The sequence below is a fragment of the Lepisosteus platostomus genome, chromosome 4, assembly GCF_059453375.1.
Source record: "Lepisosteus platostomus isolate fLepPlt1 chromosome 4, fLepPlt1.hap1, whole genome shotgun sequence".
Classification (NCBI taxonomy): Eukaryota; Metazoa; Chordata; class Actinopteri; order Semionotiformes; family Lepisosteidae; genus Lepisosteus; species Lepisosteus platostomus.
The window spans coordinates 11,657,100-11,678,577 of record NC_142614.1 but is presented as its reverse complement, the minus strand read 5'-3'; the positions used below and the strand labels follow the sequence as shown (position 1 = coordinate 11,678,577).

General features: G+C 41.8%; 1 protein-coding gene across 1 annotated transcript; it reads right to left on the bottom strand.

Annotated features, from left to right (window-relative positions):
• Positions 1-932: 932 nt before the first annotated feature.
• Positions 933-10,005, bottom strand: cldn7a (claudin 7a). Its single transcript, XM_088628453.1, has 4 exons — positions 9,408-10,005; positions 3,200-3,364; positions 2,989-3,073; positions 933-2,752 (listed from the first exon to the last, which is right to left on the bottom strand). The coding sequence occupies exons 1-4, from the start codon at positions 9,628-9,630 to the stop codon at positions 2,587-2,589; spliced, it is 639 nt and encodes a 212-aa protein (XP_088484579.1). The 5' UTR covers positions 9,631-10,005; the 3' UTR covers positions 933-2,586.
• Positions 10,006-21,478: the final 11,473 nt, after the last annotated feature.

Sequence of the window (21,478 nt, the reverse complement as noted above, 5' to 3'; positions counted from 1 at the left end):
CCGTCCTCTGTAGTTCCATTGGTGGCTCCTGGGCATCGTCTCCAGATCTGGCCGTTCAGAACAATACGATTCCCTCATGCTTGGTTTCTCTCAGTCTAATGTCAGGAAAGGGAAGACTATGCTAGTCTTCCTCAGCTGCCACCCACTCCAAGTCACCTCCTAGGTCCTGCAAACCCTGCTTCCTCCAGTCTCTTCACTTTAGTACAGCCTCCTGACTCTTCCCCATCGGGATGGGAACGTCTCTCTCATGCTTTGCATGGGCGGAGCCAGCAGCTCGGGGCTCATTCAGCAAAATGGCCAGGTGTAACAACGCATTGTTCCACTATGCCCTGCTCTTAGGTCCCCCTCTTGATCACAGGTCCAGTCAAACCCACGAGTATGATAACTGCCCAGCAGCTGTGTTAAGTGGGCAGGAAATACCGAGGAGAAGCCATGAAACTGGATCAAGACTAGGGTGGCACTGGCCCAGCTGCTGAGAGAAAAGCTGCTGGTGGAGGCACTCCTCCAGCTATAATGGAGATCTGAAGATTAAGAGGAAATATAGCTCAGTGCGTTGAGCAAATGACTATTAAGAGGGGTGGGAGTGTGGAACAGCTACAGTATGCCAAAGAAGCAGACACCCTGGCTTTGTTCAAAAGCTGGGCAAGATCCTTGGATCAATTACCAAATGGCCTCCTCTTACTGCAACTTGTGTTCTAACAAAGAAAAGGGAAAATATCCATAGTTCAATTTCTCTTGAACATCCCAATTTTAAACATTTTAGCATTTAAAACAGTTTAAGTCCAGTCTGAGTCTTTTTTTTTTTAAATCATAGAAAGCCTCCTTGCCTCCACAATAGAAGCCAGCAGACTTTATTTCATGGTTCCAACTGCACACAAACAAAGCCTTTCACTATCCGAGAAGACAGCACGAGACACACAGAACAAGAGAAATGGCTTTTAGGCTTTATTTACACAATGAAGTTTTCACAATCCATCATCTAAAAAATATAAACTTTAAAAAAGTTAAATAAATGGACTGAAGAGTTATTTTCTTAGAAAAAGAAAAACACCCCCTGGAATTTATCCAGACCCCATTAGAAAACACCCACTTAACAGGATACAAACAATTTCAGAGCTACAGATATTTTTCAGGAAACCCCAGCAAAGACCACATACTACTGCTGTATAAATAGCTCATGGTGCTCAGAGAATAAATGTTCCTTTCCATTTGGAATATGTGTTGCACAAAAAACAGCACATAAGTCAATCTTCCAGACCACACCAAATGGAATTTCACAGCACTGCATATTTTAAAGGCTAAGTGTGGGGGGAAAAACTGATCGTTTTTGTGCCCAAATGGGAGCGTTTAATAAGACTGAATACCCCCCTCAGGAAAGGGATACCGAAGGTTTCAATTCCAGTTTAATAAAATGTATTCTAACACAATGAGCAGGTTTCCAAGATTAAAGACAAAGCAAAAATACATAGCTGCCAATCCTGAAGGTTTTGCCTTTAAAGATGGCAGATGTAGGTGTACTAGATCTAATAGGAGTAGATTCTGAAGAGAGGGCAGGTTCCAAAGCACTACATCTCAGATAATGGAGAATATCTATTACGGATTGGAAGGAAATGAAACTTCAGCAATGTTCTCCAGAAAGTAAATGAAAAGAACGTTTGTGGCACAATATACATTTCAGGGCTTTCCCATCCTAGTCCTGGAGTGTTGACGCTGTTTTTTTCGTGTTTTTTTTCCAGCTCTTATAGAGCAAAGCCAGCTAGTAAAGGCCAGTAACTGGACCAACTAGACGGCTTCGCCAAGATCTTCAGATGCAGCTGCTTAAAGATCACACCTGCCTTAAAGAGACCTAGAAAACCCACAGAGACACCAGCACTGCAGGACCAGAAGTGGAAAAAACATTTCAAACTCAAATTTTAGGATCCATTTGTAAGAACACAGTGGTGGGGAGGCTATAATTTTATACAAATCCATTTCTAGTTACAAATTTGCAAGACAAAGAAAAAAATGGGTCTTCAGATGTCAAGCTAAAATGATAAATCCACATTTTAGTACAATGTATTCTTAAAGAACTACCTTCTACAAAATGAATAACTAATTATCCTTTTCTTTCTTGCCAGTTTTCAATGAGGACTCCAAGCACAGTGCAATTTCAGAGGACATAAGCACACTAGGGTAGCAGATTAATAACAAGGCTCTAGTACTGCACAGCTCACAAAGTGCTCTCTTCCTCTTAACACAAATCCAAAGGCCTTTTCTAACCTCTTGGGGGCAGATAAACGCCTTTAACCAGACTAAAGCTGTGCTCATACCTGAAAAGGTATTAATTTTGCAATAAAACCCAACTCAGTTCTATAATTGAAAGAACAGGGACAGAGGTACCAGATAGATTTTATTACCTGCCGCACATGTACCAGTTTGGAAATCTTCACACTTGAATATACAGCAGGAGGGCACAATGGTTTAAAAATATTTAAATTTAAAAAAAAAAATCACTAAAAAGTCTCTAATTGGTGTTGCACCCCACTGTGTGCAGCAATGCAACTCTCCTTCCTCGTGTAGTACTGGATCAAGGAGGACAGGGGACGCTCACACATACTCCTTGGTGTTGCTGGGTGGCCGAGAGCTAGGAACAGGGTATTTTCCCATTTTCCCCTGTTTTCCTCTGGGACAGGAAGCCGACAGCATGCCACCACCAAGGAGAACCAGGAAAGACCCTGCCCAGGCAATGAAGATGGCAGCTCCAAACTCATACCTGTAAAAAGACAAAATCCAAGCTGAAGCCAAAAAAAAACTATTCAAGCAAAAATGTCCACTGTTCTAAGCATTTTCCAATGCAGGGCAACAAATGAGAAGTTGAGTTTAATTGTGTGTTAAGTTCACATTCGTAAAACTAAGTGAAGAATTAACTTCCAAGTACTTTTTAATTAAAAAAGCAGGTGCAAGCAAGATTCCGAGCAAGAAGGTTGGAGGGACACAAGCACCACCTACTTGGTGTTCACAGGAGTGAAGGGGTCATAGAAGGCTCGGATGATTCTGTTTGCAAACCAGGAGCAGGCCACAATCGAGCACAAGCCTACAAAAGAAAAAGTTTTTTTTTGTTAATTTTAAAGGACACTGTAAAGAATTGCTGTAAACTTTCCGAGCGCCACGCTATCACAGATCGGGACACGCAGGATGTCCACAGATGCATCGGACTCACCCCCGACCAGAAGGATGATGCCCCCCGTCATGGCGATCCGAGACTTGCGTGTCTTGTCATCGCCCCCACAGTTGGTGCACTTCATGCCCATGGTGGACACCCCCAGGCCGACCACGGAGACGACGATGCCGACGATCATGAGGGCGCGGGTGGCCTGCAGAGCCGCTGGACACAGAGAGGAAGGGAAGAGTTTAGCCCACAGAGCCTGACGAGGCCAACCAGCAGAGGGGGAGGAGGAGACTCTTTAAACCGACTCGGATAACTGCTGTTGGACAGCTGTCCCCTGCCCTTAGCCCTTCCTACAGCGGCCCCCAGTTTTGGGATGCCTTCAGAGACAAACCTGAGAGCTTTGTCTCTCCTCGGCTGCTCCTAGAGTTTGCTAACTATATGCAAGTTTGACTATATGGCTGACTAGAATAGAACCAATGATCACAGATGGAAGATACGTTAATAGCAAAACACCAGTTACATATCCTATTCAGTGTCCTTTGGAAACCTGTATCCCTTCCCAAAGGCGCCATTATCTCAGGGATGGCAGATTTTTCTGATCCTCCATGTGTAAATTTTATACATAAAAGATGCACATAGCTTCTGTGCATTTTCTTTTGTGTTCCCCGCATGTGTGCAGATAACTTCAGCTTTCGTTCTTGTGAAATGATTTTACATTTCACTGTGCAAATCTGGGCCCCATCCCCGATTTAGAAAGGTATTTAATGCGAGTTGGATAATACTCATTGTGAAATGTTTGATAGAAAAAAAAGATTTTACATGGCTCAAAACCCTAGCAAACGCATTAAATATACCGAAAAAGCAATATAAATGCACTCTAACGGGCACCTATTTAACCCATCTCGCAATGTGCAAAGACACAAACGTGCACAGCAGTCTGTACCGTTTAGCATCCTATAACGTTTTGTGCGGCGCATGCGCATGACGACGTGGCGGGGGGTACCGAATAGGATAGGACGCTGGAACCAAACTGTGGTACAAAAAAGCGCTAAAAACAGTGTCTTGTCTTTTTATCCATCTTTAGACATACTGAGAGAAGGTGCTCAAGGTAGAAATTGTAATATAACAAATGCCAGTCCAAAAGGTACAAGCAATAAGGAAAAGGTAACTGAAGGAAAAACATTTCAGCAACAGAGTAGCGTCCAGATGTGCAACTCAGTAGGTTCTCAAACTAGGGGAAAAATAATTCTCGTCGTACACTAAATGTGTACGACTACTTTTAAATGCCCGATCACATGCTTTTATCGGAATCAATTGTTTTAGATATCATTATACCAGATTAATAATCGAAGTGGATTAAAACAAGGTGAGAAGTCGTTTTAAGCATACTGTGATTTAAAACGAACAAAGAACACACTGGCGCCATTTCACGTCAGTTCTCACGCCTATTAGCTCTGCTAAATATACTAACGAGTTATTTCCTTTTACTTCAATTGTTGTGTATTGTGCGATTTGTGGGTCTGGCTGAAAAAGCTTCTGACGGAAGGACTCGCACAAAATATTTTCAGGCGTTTTATATATTAACACCTGTGACGGACACGCTCAGGACGATAGTAAAACTTTGTTCCAATTCTTGCTTTGCCAAAATATTTAAAAACCCGCCTCCTCCCTGAATTACCCCCCGGGGTATAATACAGTTAACTGCCCGCCATAAACGAATATGTAACCGACATTTACTTTAGTTCAAATATAAATTAAATACTGCCTTTGATATCGTTGTAGTCGATTTTACCTTTGAAGTCAAGGCAGACAGCGTTAAATGTTAAAGGGTAAAACGTTGGTTTTAAGTTCACATGGATAATATTGAAATATTAACTTATCAGTTTAAGGGGGTTAAGGGAGAAAAATGCCGGCCTGTGTTTCGGGCGTTTTTTTTTTAAACAGTAATGTAGGAGCTCATTAGCGAACCCTAAAAGGTTTTCCTCCCAGGACAATAGAACTCCGGGTCACCACGCACACAAACGGGCCTACTCCTAAGTATCCTATACACAACTAGATCTGTGTATTGATCCTGCTCTTTATCGCAAATTAAAATATGAAAATCAAAAGGTTAATCAGTCGTGTCCGTTGGTGACATCAAGTAAAACAATTTGCGTTGAACAGCAATTTTACAGGAGGGACCATTTGGGCGTTCAGAAATTCACTGCGCCTGGAGGTTTAGTTCGGAAACATTTCTTTCGATACTGTACCACATTGAAGTTAATTTTTGTTTTCCATAGAAAGAAATATTCCGCACACAGCTTGTCTACAAAGGACATGTGGGGGACAAATACAGCTTCAAAACCCTCCTCCCCCAACACCAGTCACCATTGAAGTGAAAGAGGCCACGGCTGTACCCGTTACCAGGTGTATCAGGTGCAGCCCAAACCAGTTCTAACAAGAAATGCGCTCCGGGGAATCTGTGTGACGTCAGCACCCCCATCTCAGCTACACTCCCCGAAACAACTGTCCGGGCAGGTAACCAAGAGAGCAGCAGGGTCGGGTTTCAATGCGCGATCCGCCACAGTAATTCACAGGAATTCGCAGGGGAAAAAAAAGCACAGGAATTCTCTCGCTGATAAAAGAGCTAACAGATAACCCTCCCAGGTCTGCACTATGGTTACATATTTCAATGCAATACCCGAGTAGCTTTATTCTGAAAGCCACTATTTGCTAAACGTCGCTTGCTTTCGTAGATGTAAAATAAAGCAAAAAGCGTTGTGCAGCGTAAGTAAACTGATCCTAAATACTAAGACCACCGGTGAGGGGAGTACCTATTCCTCATGACCCGTTTTATTAACACGGGCAAATCACAAGTTGCGTCACTCCTATCCAGCTTAAATGACGGAAAGCCACAAAAACAAATGCGCAAACCAGGTGCCTCTCGTTTTGATACCGAAACATCTTTTTTATGAGTGGAATTAACCTTTACTCGTTCCTTCGCAACCAATGGCGCAGCTCTCCACTTAAATCTCAAAGTTCAAATCTCAGGCAACAAGGCTCCTCACCCTCGTTTCTTCGGTACAACACCCGACTGTACAAATGGATGTTTAAAAGTATCAACCAAAATGAGCAAATATGGAGAGTAGTGCTTAGGAAACTTTGCAGGACAAAGAGGGGTGGGAGAATAATTCACCTTACTTTCCCTTTCCTAACCAGTCAGGTTACATACCAAAACATCCACACTAGAGGAAAAAAAAAAGTCAGGGCCAAACGAACTAGAAACCTCACCCTCTTTCATTTGCTGGTTTATCACAGTTTATTCACAATTGTGAAGAATGTATTTACACTAAGATAGTGTTTATTGTTTTACAGTACTTTATCATAACTCGAGATAAGAAGGTAAACTCTGATAAGCTTTCAGTGGGCTTTTTAACAGGCTAATCATTTTATTGAAGTGTACAGACTGTGCCAAATACACACCAGACACTGAGAATTGCAGTCATATAATGCATTTAACTTATCCTTACACATACAGTGTAATTTAACAGATCTCTCCAAGAGTAGTGGATTGCCCTTTTTGCTCCTCAGAAAAGAGAAAACATTGTAGATTTAAGAAAAATCAAAAGACACAGTCCACCTTAATTTTTAATGCAAAGGTATTCTAAATATTTCAACCCTCCCTGGTCTTCATTCTTCTGTAGCATAGTTCAGAAACCATACTGCTACATTGGTAACTAAGGCACAGTTTTAACAGACTTATGACCAAGTTTAAAAAGATCACCCAGGAAATGGTGTTTATAAAGAGCCAGCAGCTTTTAAACTTTAAATATAGTCCATCTGACTTCCCAATATTATGGTGTATAATACATTTTGCACAGGACATTTAAAAACATCTAAATCTTGTTTGATGTACATGACCAGAATAACCCCTGTAAGATTTACAAGGTTTAGAGTCAGGGTGTGCCAGTGTTTGTTTTCTGACAAAATGAAAACCTTTAACAAGTTTCTTTTCAGCATCTTTATCACCAAGACAGGCTCTCATTTCTCCAGAGCCATTGGATCAAGACTAGATCCCGGTAATCCAGAATGAGAACTCTGTTGCTTTGCTGTCAGATTGAGTATATGGAGCAGTGGTTCCCAGTCCCGGTCTGGTGACCCACACACCTGCTGGTTTTCATTCCAGCCCACCTCCATTCAATACCTGAAGCCTTATTTGATCTAAGAAATTGCTTCAATTGAATATTTGCAGTTGTTTTCTAGTCAGATGTTTGGGTTTTTAAGGCACTTAGAAAATACAAAAATTAAAGCTCCAACATGATTAAAAGCTGTGAACAAAGTTAATATTAAATCAGTGAAGGTTTGTGTAAATGAGGGCTTGACTAGAAACAAAAACCAACAACTGTGTGGGTCACAAGCACCAGGACTGGGAAACCATGGATAAAAAAAAAAAATGTACTAAATGTAATAAAGTTGTTGTTCAATTCTGCATTTCCTACTTGTTGCTGGCAAGGACTGCAGCAATCCAGATCCCAGTCTGGAAGCACAGAGTTGTGCAAGACCACACGACAGATGGTGCACATGGACACGTAGGCAGTGACCCTAACCAGCATGAATGGGAGGCAGGAGCCTGGAGCACCCAGAGAAAACCCATGCGTGTACACGAGGAGAACATGCAAACTCCACACCATCAAACCCACAACCCTCCAAAGCTGTGGCACTGCTGTAGCTCCCCCCCAGCCAAAATGGGATGAATAACACGAGTTGAATTCAATTGAATAAACCACCAGCTAGGTCATCCTTAGATTGTTGACCAACCTGAAACTCACGTTCCCATTAAATTATTCCGAGAAAATATTGAGAATAAATGTTTATGCTTCAGGTAACAGTTAACTAGAAGCGTGTGAAAAAGTTGTTGGTACAAGTTACAGGTATTCTATACTACACCCTAACTGTGCCTGAACAGGTAGAGTTATAGGGGTGTGTTCTAGCACTGCGCAAGAGCGCATTCGAAGATGTCACATGTCAAAGCCACGGTGACAAAACCGGCTTTTGTATTTCAGCTTGCTCATTAACACGGAAGCGCACCGAACCGGTACGTGCGGCCTAACAGTGTATGAAATAAGCACAGCAGGCTCACCCACGGACTAGAAAACTATTGCCATTAAACCATTTCTTGTAACACATCAACTGGTGCTTGGTCTCGCATTAACATTCTTCGATCGGCCCCCAAACCGGTCCTCGCGTCGAAGACAGGTGGCTGGGCGAGGTCGCGGAAGTCGCGAAAGCACGAACGGCCGTGAACTGTGCTGGAGGAGGAGTCGCAACTTCGCTTAGCCCACTCTCTCACAGGAAAAAAAAAAAACAGGGTAGAAAAAAAAAATCGGAGCTCTTCCGTTTTCCCGCGTCACACGGAGCACACAGTCAATTCCACCCCCAACACCTGGCGCCACGGTGCGATTGAAAGTTCCGATAAATTGGGGAAAGAAGGGGACAGAAACCGGGAGGATGCCGATTAAACAGTGTACCAATGCCACCCCCCATACCAACCCAGTAACCAAGGGGTAAACACCCACGCACACCCAAACATCCACCTACACGGGTTATAAACGTAGAACTCCGGATTCTAATAGCACTGGGAGCCGCTAGAAAACCACAGGTCCGACCCCCCTCTTGGGGAAAGTAGTCTCTAGTCCGCTTTGTCTTTCTCTACGTTTCAAAATCCAAATAAAAATAAATTTGAGATTTTCCTAGGTCTTCCTGCGTCTAGAGCGACGACGAAGGCGGGGTGGATTAACTGTTGTGCCGGGCTTTGCAATGTAGATATTAAGAGATTAGCTTTAGGGTCAAACGCTTGGTTTGTCTCTCACCGCAGCGGAGACAATCGAAACGAAAAACTCGAACCCATCTACACACAGAGTTCAACTCGAAAGAGACTGGTATCTAGAGAACAGGACAGTGGTGCTTTTCGACGACTGTGGGTTCAGATTTGGGCTTTAGAATCAAGAACCCCGCGTCTTTTAAGGATAAGAAAAGGCAACGCCAAAAATGGGCTACGAGTCCGATGCACCCAAAGGTGACCTTGCGCAAGAAAACGACAGTGGTTAAAATGCCGTCGTTTCCTCTTCGATCAAACTTCGTAAATTAAATCCGGAACGAAACAAACGATTCCTAGTGAGGAGAGTCTATTCTGACTTATTACCACATGTTCTATCTGTATCTACACTTTCCTTTCCTTACCTGAAGGCTTTAAAACAGACAAAGAGCAGTTCAGACTTACAGTCAAGCTGCAGGATGGAGTCGTACACCTTGCACTGCATTTGGCCGGTACTCTGGAAGGCACAGGACATCCACAGTCCCTGATACATCGCCACCGCCGTGATGATATTGTCCCCCACGTAAGCCGACATCTTCCACTGGGGCAGAATGGTGCCGATAATCAGTCCGATCAGGCCGATGAGTGCCAGGGCGAAGCCCAGAATCTGCAGACCCGAATTAGCCATCCTGACGCAAACTTAGAAGTCGCACCGGCTGGAAAGCGAGAGAAAAGAAAGCGCTTCTGATGTGGAAATAACAAGCGGCTTTGTGCTTCTCGACGGCTCCTTCCTTGATATCCTTCGTCGATCTCCAAACGCTTTCTCCTTCCAGAAAGCGAACTACAATCACTTCTTTTGACAAAAATCACCCACAACGTGCACTTTCTTTAAAGTTCAGGGGGAGCAATAAACAGGTATCTCCTTCCTCCCCGGTAGCGAATGAAAAGAAACTCCTCGCCCGAGCTAATAACTACAGACCTTCCTGCTAATTCCTCTGTCTTACACCTGTTGGCAAAGCCGCACCTTGAATTTATAATGATGCGTCGGGGACGCGCGTTTTATCCGTCGGGGAGGGGGAGGGGGGCGAGCGCAGGAGTTTCGGCTGCCTCTTGCTCTTCTCTTTTGCTCCACAGACAAACACGCAGTTTCGTGATGTCACTGCGGCACCGCTGGCTTCTGGAGTACGAGGGAGATCGTCAGTTTCTTGCCTGTTACGCTTAGGGAGCCACAGGTCGTACCTGCCCCGTTGTTCCGATTGGGTTAGAATTTATTTTCGAACTGTGAAAATGAGCTGTTTTGATTTTCCCAAACAACCAGAATGTCATGTTTACTGCCGAGGAAGCGCAAATTCCTTCTCACTACACCTGCCTGGGTTTATTTCTGAGTGGAGTTTGTTGTAACACAATCTAATAATATCCAGATTTAAGAATATGCCGAGGTTTGTAATTATCCGGAACCGTGTGTGTGTTTATTCGATCTTTGGTTAGTAGTCGAGGGATTCCTTAGACCTATTGTTTGAGGAAAATCGCCTTGCTCTCACATGACATTACAGGTCTACGGCACACAACACCCCGTCTAGTTCAGAATGCATTAATATAAACTGTAAGATCCAACCGATCTGACGCATACAAATAGATAATAAATATTCATAAGAAGAGAATGGTTAAAAATGAGAATCTGTTTGGCCATTCTGGTGTTTTTGCTTGTACTGTTTCACCCCAGGATCTCACCCAGCCAGTTCTTGGTGTGTTAACAACTACAGTACATCTCCCTTGAACTCCTCAACTTTAACCAGGACGAATTTTATTCCTGCCCACCTCCAGACCCAGGTCTAGAAACAAAAGATCAGGATCTCAATGGGAAGACCTCGTGGAATATTTTTTTAAATTAAGTCTAATGAACCTTTTAGTCATGACAATGGCAGAGCACAGGACCATAGATGAGAAGAATGATCTGTGGTTTTTGCTGTCTAACCTTATACCTGTCTGACTCATGTAGTTCTCTCTAAGTATTTATAGCACACTGAACTGCAGTGTTCACATAAGGACAAAGAAAAGGAAGTTTGTGTGTTGCCCAGAAAGAATATCATTGGTCTAACTATCCATCTGGCTGCCTTGAAGTCTGACAAACAGAACTTTCCAAAGCTTTTTGGCATTTAAAAACAAACAAACACACAGTTAAATAATTAAACACATCCCTCAGAAAGCTCTTTGTTTTTCTCTCTTCCGTTTCACAGCCAGCCTTCCGCTCACGAGCACAAACAGTTCCACACAGTCGGATAACTGACCCACTCTTCACACACGGAGGCCATTGTGATTCACTGGGATAATGCACACACAAAAAATATAGCGCGTTTCCCCACACAGAGCATCCCGAGCCAATTGAATATACTATGAAATACGATGTAATTTATGTACAGACAGATATTCTAAACATAAAGAGAATAACAAACGCACATTACATGTGAGTCATCCTGGCTGACTCAGTTGGTTTGTGCCTTGGCTGTGTCACATCGACATGTCAGGATTCTCTTGGTTCCTGGTGAAACTGAAACTTCCTGGGCTTCCTGGGAGGTGTGTGTGACTTATCTCTCCTGCAATCAGAACCAAACCCCCTGTTTGCCACAGCAGAGCTTGTCACGTGTCAGTGTCTGCAATTTATTATCCTCTCTTCACTGGAACAGGGGACATTACTGTCAGACAAGACAATTGGTGGCTTCACACTGGGTAGGACAGCAACAATTCTATCCATCCACTTTCTTCAATACAGGGAGCCTGTCCTGGCAAGCAATTGTCACAAGGTGGGGTACACGCTGGACGGGATGTCAGTCCATAACATGGCAGACATACAGACACAAATAGCCACACCAGAGGCATTTTTTTCCCAGAAGCCAAATAACCTGCGAGTATGTCTTTGCACTGTGGAAGGAATCCAGAGCATCAAATGGAAACCCATGTGAACATGGGGAGAACATACAAACTCCACACAGATAGTATTCCAGGAATTGAACCCAGGGCACAAGTGCTCCAGTGCTCCAAGGCAGCAATATTAACCACTTGTACCATGATGCACTCACATAAGTAATTATGGATTCTATTTCTTTAACAAAAAGTATAATATTACTCTGTACCGTGTTACCGCTAACAATAATAATAAAGCAGGCTAATAATGATGAGCAATGATGACTAGGAACAACCTTATCCAGAATTTAAAGTGTAAACCATTTCCTGAATACCAGTTGTATTTTCATGATTTGTGAAGTAATTACATCTCTTACTGGGTTCTCTTTCTGATCGTTCAATGAATTTAAACTTATTTTGGCCTGATCCTTTTCTTAATTGAACTATAACAGACTGTAATCCCAGTGCAAGTTTTGTTTAACTTTTAACATTTTTATCTTCAGGGTCTGTTTAGCCTTATTTTCCATTCAAGTACACTGGTTAGTCACCCACCCACAGGTCAACCTTACAACTGTCTCACTAACCCCCCTGTGGGACAGGTTACAATTACATGGTTATCATTTTCCCACTGAAATAAAAAGAGTTGTTTAGATACAAAGGAAAAAGTAATAGGTTTATTCCCCCATAAACCAGCCATGAACACAGTGCACTATCAAGTAATTTCACTGTTATCTTAAAAAAGCATAAAGCTGAAATCCCTTCCTAACATAGCGGTTTGAGTTAAGAAGTAATCAGGACAAAGATATGACTTGATATCTCTTGATGAGTACTTGATTAGTGATGAAAGAGAAGAATATTGACAGAAATTGAAACCTCAACAATTCAAGCCCTAATCATGCTTTTTAAAAAGCCCAAGACTGCCTGTGTTATCATGTACATTAAGCTGTGAGCTGCAGTTATCAGTTCAGTTATCTTTTCTGAACAGGTAGCCAATGTCCACAAAATGCCTTCCACTAAATGTGCAATTTGCATTGGAATGAACCTGTCTTCTTGTTTGATTGAAAAATGCATACATTTCATAAGTGTTGTCACATTTAACAGTGGAAAAACACAAAGGCTCATTGCACTGTATTAGATCCATCAGAAAACATTAGTTTCCATAATCAAACTGTGCCTGAGGAAAATGGTAGTTCTAGTCAAGACGTATAGAAACTATAGTGAATCACTCTTTTACTCTAGAATCATGTCAGATGAGAAATATTTTGAATTCCGTGAATGCAAAAAACAAAATCTATTGCAAGCATAATGGCAAAAACGTGCACAAAACCAACATTCGCTGTGAAAAAAAAATCAGATAGAGTGAATATTGTGTATCTTTGGTAGAACTGAATGTTCCTCAGTCCCATCTCTTTTATCCAATGAACAGTAAAGAAACAGGCTCTGAGATGCACAGAGTCAGCCACAATGATCCAATTGTGAGGAACAGCTTCAGTGAAACGGAGGGAATTCAAGGAGCACAATGAAGCCAACGTGTTGTCAGAATGCTCTCGCCGTCTGCGAGTAGCTCTTGGTTACGAAATTTATGTGTCTGTCAGGGTTGAAGAGGAGGCAGAGGCCAAACTGGCTCATTAACCAGATGGGCAAAGAGACACAATCTCTTCGGGGATGCGACCACCAGGAACTGGGAGGACCAACTCACAAATGTCACACTGATTTCAAAGGAGGCTTTTTTCTTTTCACTATGGGTCAGGCAACCAAAAAAAAAGGTGGTAAAATGGCAACTCTGAGATCTGGGAACGATATCTAAATATAAAAATGATCCCAAGCCCTGTGTGTAATCTATGGGTTGGAGTCAGTGCTCCAGTCTTTATCTCAGATTTTCCAGCATTTCTGGTTATTCCAATTTCTTTCACTTACCCATCCATCCATTTTATAACCACGTCTTCCACTGTCTGGGGAGTTAGAACCTATTCCAACAAGCAACAAGGCAGGGTACACCTTGAAGGGGATGCTAGCCCATTGCAGAGCAGACTGACACAGACACACTCACACCAGGGTCTTTGGACTGTGGGAGGAAACCACATGAACATGGGGAGAACATACAAACTGCACACACATAGCACCCCAGGTTTGGAATCAAACCCAGGACCCCAGGCCTGTAAGGGGGCGATGTTAACCACTGCACTGCTGATCCACCTTGAAAGGTTTAATTGAAATAGTGAATTCCTCAATTTGATAGAATGTTAGAATGTTATCACCTCTAAAACATTACAAAGACAAGTTAGCTGTTAAGAGTTTCTAAGTTCTTAGCAGGTGAAAACAATTCTAAGTGATTGCATGACTCTTATCGCCAGATTAAAATGAACACCCCATTCAAATAAGGGACTGTTAGCCCCTGTTGCCTTGTGTGTAATTACAGAGATGGAAATTGAGAGCTGTAAAAAAATCAGATCTGCAATAGGAATGCCACGCACAGCTGGTACTTTTCACCAGAGGTCCAGTGGGGGGTCACTGGGAGTGTGGCCAGACTCAGAGCACCAATATTGTGAAGGTCTGTGTTTTGGAGGCAGCTTGTGAAAGCAAGGAGATGAGGAGACAGTTCCCCTGGCTCACAGGGAGGGTTTATTTTACTGTTATTTACAGTGGGATGTACAAATCAGAGAAAGAGAGAGAGAGTAAAAGCAGGGGAGGAGAGCAGATAAATAGGTTCTTCTCTTCACAAAATGGAGGGGTCTTTCAAACCTTATGTAGGGGGAAAAAGTAAGTAAAGGTGAGCCAGGGAGGAAAACAGAAAAGGCACAGGAGCTGTATAACAGTCTATTCTGAGGAGGAGAGGATTGGTACAATATATTTGTACATATCATCATCATATAGTTTAAAAACAACATTGCAGCTGTGTGTGTCTGTCAAGCATTAAAAAGCACAGTTATGGCAAAAAAATGCAAGTCCTAGACTTAGATATAGTAACAGCTGTGTTAGTTAGCTCTTGGTGCTCTGTATTTATGTTGAGCCTATGTCCATATACACAGCTGAGTATAAATGTCCCCATTAAAAAGCCTTCTAGCTCATCCACCCTGACAGTCCTCCGTACTCCCAACATTTCATGACGCTGTTTCTTTGGGGGAAATCCTGGTCACAGGTGCAGAATGTGGAAATTCTTTAAAAAATATATTTTTTATTTTTCTGTGATACAAGAGTCATATCAGTATCATCTCAACCAACAGAAATAATCTCCAGGCCAGTGGGTTGTGGAGGCTGTGAGTCATGAGAAATTCCTGTCTCAGTGACAGCAGGGCTCTAGGTGTGTCCATTTTGTGTTGCACCATAGGAAACCTTCTCACAGTGCTCTACACACTTGCTGCCAGCTTTTCTAGTAAAACATACATCTGCTGAAAGAGCCTTCATACTTGGACACAGTGTGTGCTTTTTACAGTAATACTTTATTACTTTTATTTGATTAATGTTTTACTGTTCTGTTAAAATATTCTCCAGCCCGCAATACCACCATATTAGTTAACCAGTAGTTAATTAAATCTCTCGAGGCGTGCTTCGATTATGAACTATTAATGAGATCTTTAGTACACCTCGTTCTAAGCAATGCTGAGTCCAAAAAGAAGGCTCTCAGGAACATTTAGGACTCATGATTATTTCTAGGTTTTGACTCTTCTTTTACTGAACTGTGTACTTTTCTTTCTGCTGTTTAAAGAGCTGGCATTTGTAAGCCCCAGAAATGTCATTGGTGAAACACCTGTTTTGTCGCTTTGTAAATTAAAAATAAACTGTTCCGGTGTAATGTGAGGAAAATGGACTGATCTCAAGGTGTGTGGTTAGCTGCTGTCCCCACGAGCTCCCTGGAAGGCAGTGTCTTTGTCCTGGAAGGGAAAGGCGGTTTGTTAACAGGGTGTGTCACGCAAAAGGTAACCAAACAGGTTCTGAGAGGGCATATTTTGTTATTTTGTAGTTTTTGCCATGGCAAGAGCTTCAAGAACTTTTCTGACCCCTGTGCAGCTCTTTTTGTTTGCTCTAAACACTTGCACTTCTACTGACTTTCTAACTCTGCATTTAAGGAGACAAGCATTGAAAATTGCAGGTGCCTATTTCACACATTTTAAATGGCCTTTTCAGTTTTTAATGTAAAAAATGCTTTCATAGTAACTGGGAGTTTCCCCCTTTACAGCTGTAAGTGGTATTTCATAAAAAAACAAGGCTCAGTCACCTCTTTACCAAAAATCGGTTAAGTATTTTCAGACACTTTGTAGTAAGCACCTCCAATTTCATCAAGTCCCAGTCAGAGAGCAGGGACTCTCGAAGTTTTGGTTAATGTTTATTTTGCTCCCTTTTTTGTTTCAGAAGCTCATTTGAAAAAAATGACTTTAAGCCATCAGTATAATGAATTTTGGTACAGTACAACTCAGTTTTGTTTTACGTTGCCAGTTGTATGCTGGTGCATGTATTTGACTCAGGCACAGTGCTGTTATCACATAAACAGCTTGGCTTCAAATTATTATAGACCTGACTATTTTGCTAATACACACTCAAGGCACTCTTTTGATCAATTTCCTGATATTTCTATTTTTTCTTATTGCACATGACGTTACAAGTGTTTCACAGCCACCCAGAACTGCAGGCTTAGTAAAGCATTCGAACTCAGGATTTCCTCAAACCATTTCATATAACCAAGTTCATATAATCCAGTCAACATCTGTTTTTTGGAAGGTATCTGCAACAGGCTGAAATGTTTCAGAACCACTTTCACCCTCCCTATCTGCCCCAACATGTTGTCCAGTTGCTTAAAATCGAGAAAGAGAGATGAGAAATTATTCATTTTTGGTAGACCCCCCCCCCCAATTTAGAATCACTACTTTTTAACAGTTACGGCTCATTGTCCATTGCACCTTCCTACAAGCAAGGGGAAGATGAAGATGCCGTGCCCAGAGGAATGTCTTGGCACACTTGGCCAACTCTAGCTCACCCAAGCTTGATGGCAATTCCCCAGCACAGGTAATGACATCACCATTTCTTCCTGAGCCATGTGGGAACTTCACACTAGATAACATATGGCAGTGCAACCTCCTCACCTTGCATTTTAACACACCACAACCCATGTGATGCACTTCTTCACTGTGCAAGACATTTCACTTCTTTGGAATGTTGTTAAAAAGACAACAGAGAAGCTCATTTAATATGAACAGCAGCCAACACAAGGAGATCTTGATGAAAGCTGATCATAACAAGCAAATGGTTTTCAAAGAGGATACAAGGATACAAGCCTGGAAGCTGTTGATCAATTATTAGTCTGTCACCCACTGTGCAGATGTTAATGTTTTATTAGTGTACTTAGCATTATATATAATGTTTCAGATTTACATCTGGGACAGAGAGATTTCTGCATATCTTTCTTCCTAAGTTAATACTAGTTTATTGTTTATTGACTATTTTATTGACCTTTTTCACGCTGCTATTTTGCCAGCCTCAGTAAAACTACGCTACCGAAACAAGGTTGATATGTGTGTACAACTCTGTATATAGTAGCATTTTCTATGTTGAAAACAGTTTTTCATAATGTTTCAATACATTTCAGCTAAAGAAACCAAAAAAAGAAAAATCCCTCAAAATTTTGAAAGTCTGGAGAATGCCTGCTCCAAGTTGATCTGCTAGGTTTCGGAACCATTGGCCTGCTTTGTTTTTAAGTCCTTGTTCACTTAAAAACAAAGTCGTTGTATCTAAATTGATACAAGTCCTTGTATCACTTTAAGTCCTTGTATGTAAAGTGAAACTAACTATGATCGTTGAAGCTACTGTAGAATCTAAACCAAAATTTGGTTGTGGAACTTTCTTCAGAGATCACAATTTATCAAGAGCCAAAGCAGAGACTTGTGCCCATCCCTAAAGTAAAGCAGTACAAATACTAGCCATTCTCACATTGTGCAACAAAGCTACAAAAGGGGTCACCTCAGCCTGGCTGAGGCGCAAACAAAGTCTGACGCCTGAAGGCACACAAGTTCACCAAAAACCAGTTTTACTCCCTGCTGTGAGAGAGAGAAATGGAAAGTAAAGGATAGAGAGGGAGACACAGAGAGACACACACATCCTCCGGTGTACACTTTTAATCACTTTCAATACTGGCAACATGGTGTCTTCCATCAGCTTACTGTGCATTTTATGACATTAAATCAATAAATTGTACAATAAGACACTCTATTATGTAGATTTTAGAGTTTCAAAACTGAGTTTTTCAGGTGAAGTTTGGTACTTTTATATCCAGAATATAGCATGCCAGAAGTACTGAGCAACCTGTATTGTAGTCTATGCTATGCACAGTTATGAGCAGATCATTGAGTCAATGGGAATGATTTTAGAGATAATATATATGATTTTCATTTTTTCTGAAGTCGTTAACTCAAGAGTCTTACAGTTAGATTTCCTCTCGAACAGATAACCCACCTACTTGCTTGTGGGCGTGTCCCTGCCCTTAGTGTGGATTGCTTTCTGCAGCACACATTGTGGCGCTATGCTTTGGCATCTCTGGTCCAGTACCACCATCCTGTCCCTTCCATTCTGTCACTGCTAGTTTCTAAAGAATGACACTTACTAACAATATTGGCTCTTCATTTTATTTCCACAAAATTCCATAAAGGTCTGGAAAATTAAATGTTTTTTTTTTGTCTAGGCTCAGGAAAGAACTGGAAGACATAAAGGTTTTCTACATCTTACTGACATTCTGTTCTATATAGCAAACACAACACAACTATGCTCTGTTTCACAAAGCTCCCTGCATAATATTACAAAAAATCTCAATTGCCATCAGAGTTCAGCTTATTAGGAATCATCTAGAATGTTGGTGACTTCGTGTTGTTTAAGACCATATCTAACATCCTTTCTCTGTTCCCTTTGATTCTGATGTGCCGTTTTTGAAGTTGTATTTTAATGAACTTCCCCTTTCTGTTATTCTATAGTTCTACAATTTGTTTCTGGCTTATAGGGGTTTGACAATTGTGGATGTTCAGTTCAACATCCCTTCCCTTTCTGAATCCAGGCTGGCCATACCATCTGTTTTTGTAATAGCTCTCCCAATATACTTCTGTCTTTTTTGAAATGCACCAGTTAGAGAAGTAACACTGGTTGATAGTTTCCTGGTTCAGTTCCGTCCGTCTTTTTGGAGACTGGTGTTACATTTGCAGCTCTCCAATCTGTGGGTACTACTCCCTCCTAGTTAGGATGACATGTCCTAATTAGGGGTCTATGAATAACATCCCCCATTCCCTGGGATCAATTATTGTTTATTAAAAATCCTAGTAAAGGGATTTGGGATCTTTTAGAAGTAAAAGTGCTAAAAACATGCAATGATTTCTTATTATGTATTATTAAACCTTAATTTCTCCTTTAACTTCATAGTCCTAGTTCCTGTAGTAGCTTCAGGCTCTTGCATTGTATTCCTTATGCTTTAGGCATTAGATATGAGCATGTAAGAACAGATCTTATTTGTTTGGAATTTCTTCTTGGTGTTGACCATGGCTATTCTGATCCGACCCGAATTGGGATTCTGAATCCCTAAGCCTCATCTTGTCACATAGCTCTGATCTGCTGTTCCTTCCCCGCATTGCACTGGCACCACAGTAACTGTGACTCTCCATTTGTTTCCAGCCAAATGACTAAATTAGTTCTAAAAAGATAATTACCATTTGAAAGGGGAGCATCAGATCAGCAGATTCTGGGTTATAGATAGACGCAGTGACAAATGTGTTGACAACAGCAACCTGAGGAAAGAAAGACATTGTAAATGAGAGCCAGTGGCGTTCATGGAAAAAGTATATTTACAGCAGTGCTGTCTCAAATCTTTGTCATAGCAAGAGAGGCTTGCTATGCAAGAAAGAAGCCCAGCCCTTCTTCTAAAGGTATGATGTCATACCTGTGAATGAAACTCTCAGGTAGAAACCAGGCTCATCTCCTGGCAGGAGTGAAACCACCAATCGGATAGCTGAAACCATTTCCTTGGTAACAGCACTTGAGACTAAACTGACTTGCCCCTCACCCATCATCTCGCCTCTGATTGGTTACAAGTGCCTACTGTGGGTGGGGCCCACAGAATATGGGGGAGAGATTCTACGTCAGCTCAAGTTTCTGTTAGGGTAGGCTGCCTGGAGAGACAATCACGTAGTATCATTGAAACAACACATCCATGAATGTTATAATAAAGGATGCGGTCAAGTGTGAGGCACTATGAGACAGGAAATGAAGTTTGTGTTTTTGTCTGTTATGTTTGTCTCAGACACTGGAAATGAACTTCAAATTATACCTACTGATACATTATTTGAGAGGCTCAAACATGTGTCTTATTGAATAAGTTTCTTATTAAACCAACTAATGATTGGACCCTACCTCATTTAAGTAGAGAAGTTATACATAGTTGATGAAGAGTGGTACACAGTTGAGGTTTTAATCCAGAAGCACATTCCAGATCTAGCCAGTTTGAACAGCATGCAGAGGAACGGGACCCTTTCACACTTTCAAGCTTAAAACAGCATTCGGCCAGTGTCACAGATTCTTCTTCGCACTCACCACTCCTTGAACAACGATAAATTCAGAAACACTTGTTGTTGCCAATGGTTTGTCGGTGGAGACAAAATCCCCCAGTCAGGCCTCGAGCAACCAGAGCCATTAACATGAGTAAATCACCCTCTTTGCTAAGCATGCAAAATTGTCTCAGCCCAGCATGGTTACCCCTGGGAACTGTGAATGATCTCGAATGTACTGGCATAGACCAGTACCAGACACAAAGCCACACTCACTGAGCCTCAATATCTTGGAATAACAACTCTCTAGTTTTTGTGGCCCTAATAAACCATCAGGGGGTTCCTTATTCACTGATACAACCTGAAATTATTTTGAGAAAACCTTCAACGTTGTTAGAGTACATTTTGAAAATACCCATTCTCAGTTTCTGAGGGATTAAAGAAGATAAGATAACCATGTCAGAGAAAAGTACCACCAACTCAGCTGGGTCTTTATAACATCCATCCATTTTTTAACTGCTTTATCCAAGTCAGGGTTTGTGTGGGAGCTGGAGCATATCCTGGCAAGCAACAGGCATAAGGCAGGATAAACCCTAGATGGGACACCAGTCCATCTCAGGGCATGCACAGACACAGACAGAAATACACACACCAGGTCTAAATTCCCCAGAATTCAATTAACCTACCAGCATGTCAATGGACTGTAGAAGGAAACCCCTGTGAACCCAGGGAGAACATCCAAACTCCACATAGACAGCACCCCAGGAATTGAACCTAGAGCCTCAGCACTGCAAGGCAGCAAAGCTAACCACTGCGCCAGTGTGCCACCTATTCTTTATAGCATATCCAGGGAAATTATAATTGAAACACCACTGGAAAGAGTTCTGGAAAGCATACTATATACAGCATATTGGACAGAGGAGATACATTTGTGATTAAAACTACATTATGTTATGTGACTCTAGAATTAACACAAATTATTTAACTTTGCCAGACACTATTTTGTTTTTGTACTATATCTTTTTCTGTCTCTGTTTTGGTTTCAGGTTCTTTTAGGACTGTACTTGTGTCTCAGGCTTTGTCTCATTGTTATCTGTGGGTCTGTGACTCATAATGACTGAA

Bases quoted from the DNA above. Each gene is read 5' to 3' on its own strand.
- cldn7a (XM_088628453.1), bottom strand. From the start codon at position 9,630: ATGGCTAATTCGGGTCTGCAGATTCTGGGCTTCGCCCTGGCACTCATC. The intron at 3,365-9,407 runs GTAAGTCTGAAC...CTCTGTGTCCAG, and splicing joins CTCCATCCTGCAGCTTGACT to CGGCTCTGCAGGCCACCCGC. The intron at 3,074-3,199 runs GTGAGTCCGATG...TTTCTTTTGTAG, and splicing joins CATCATCCTTCTGGTCGGGG to GCTTGTGCTCGATTGTGGCC.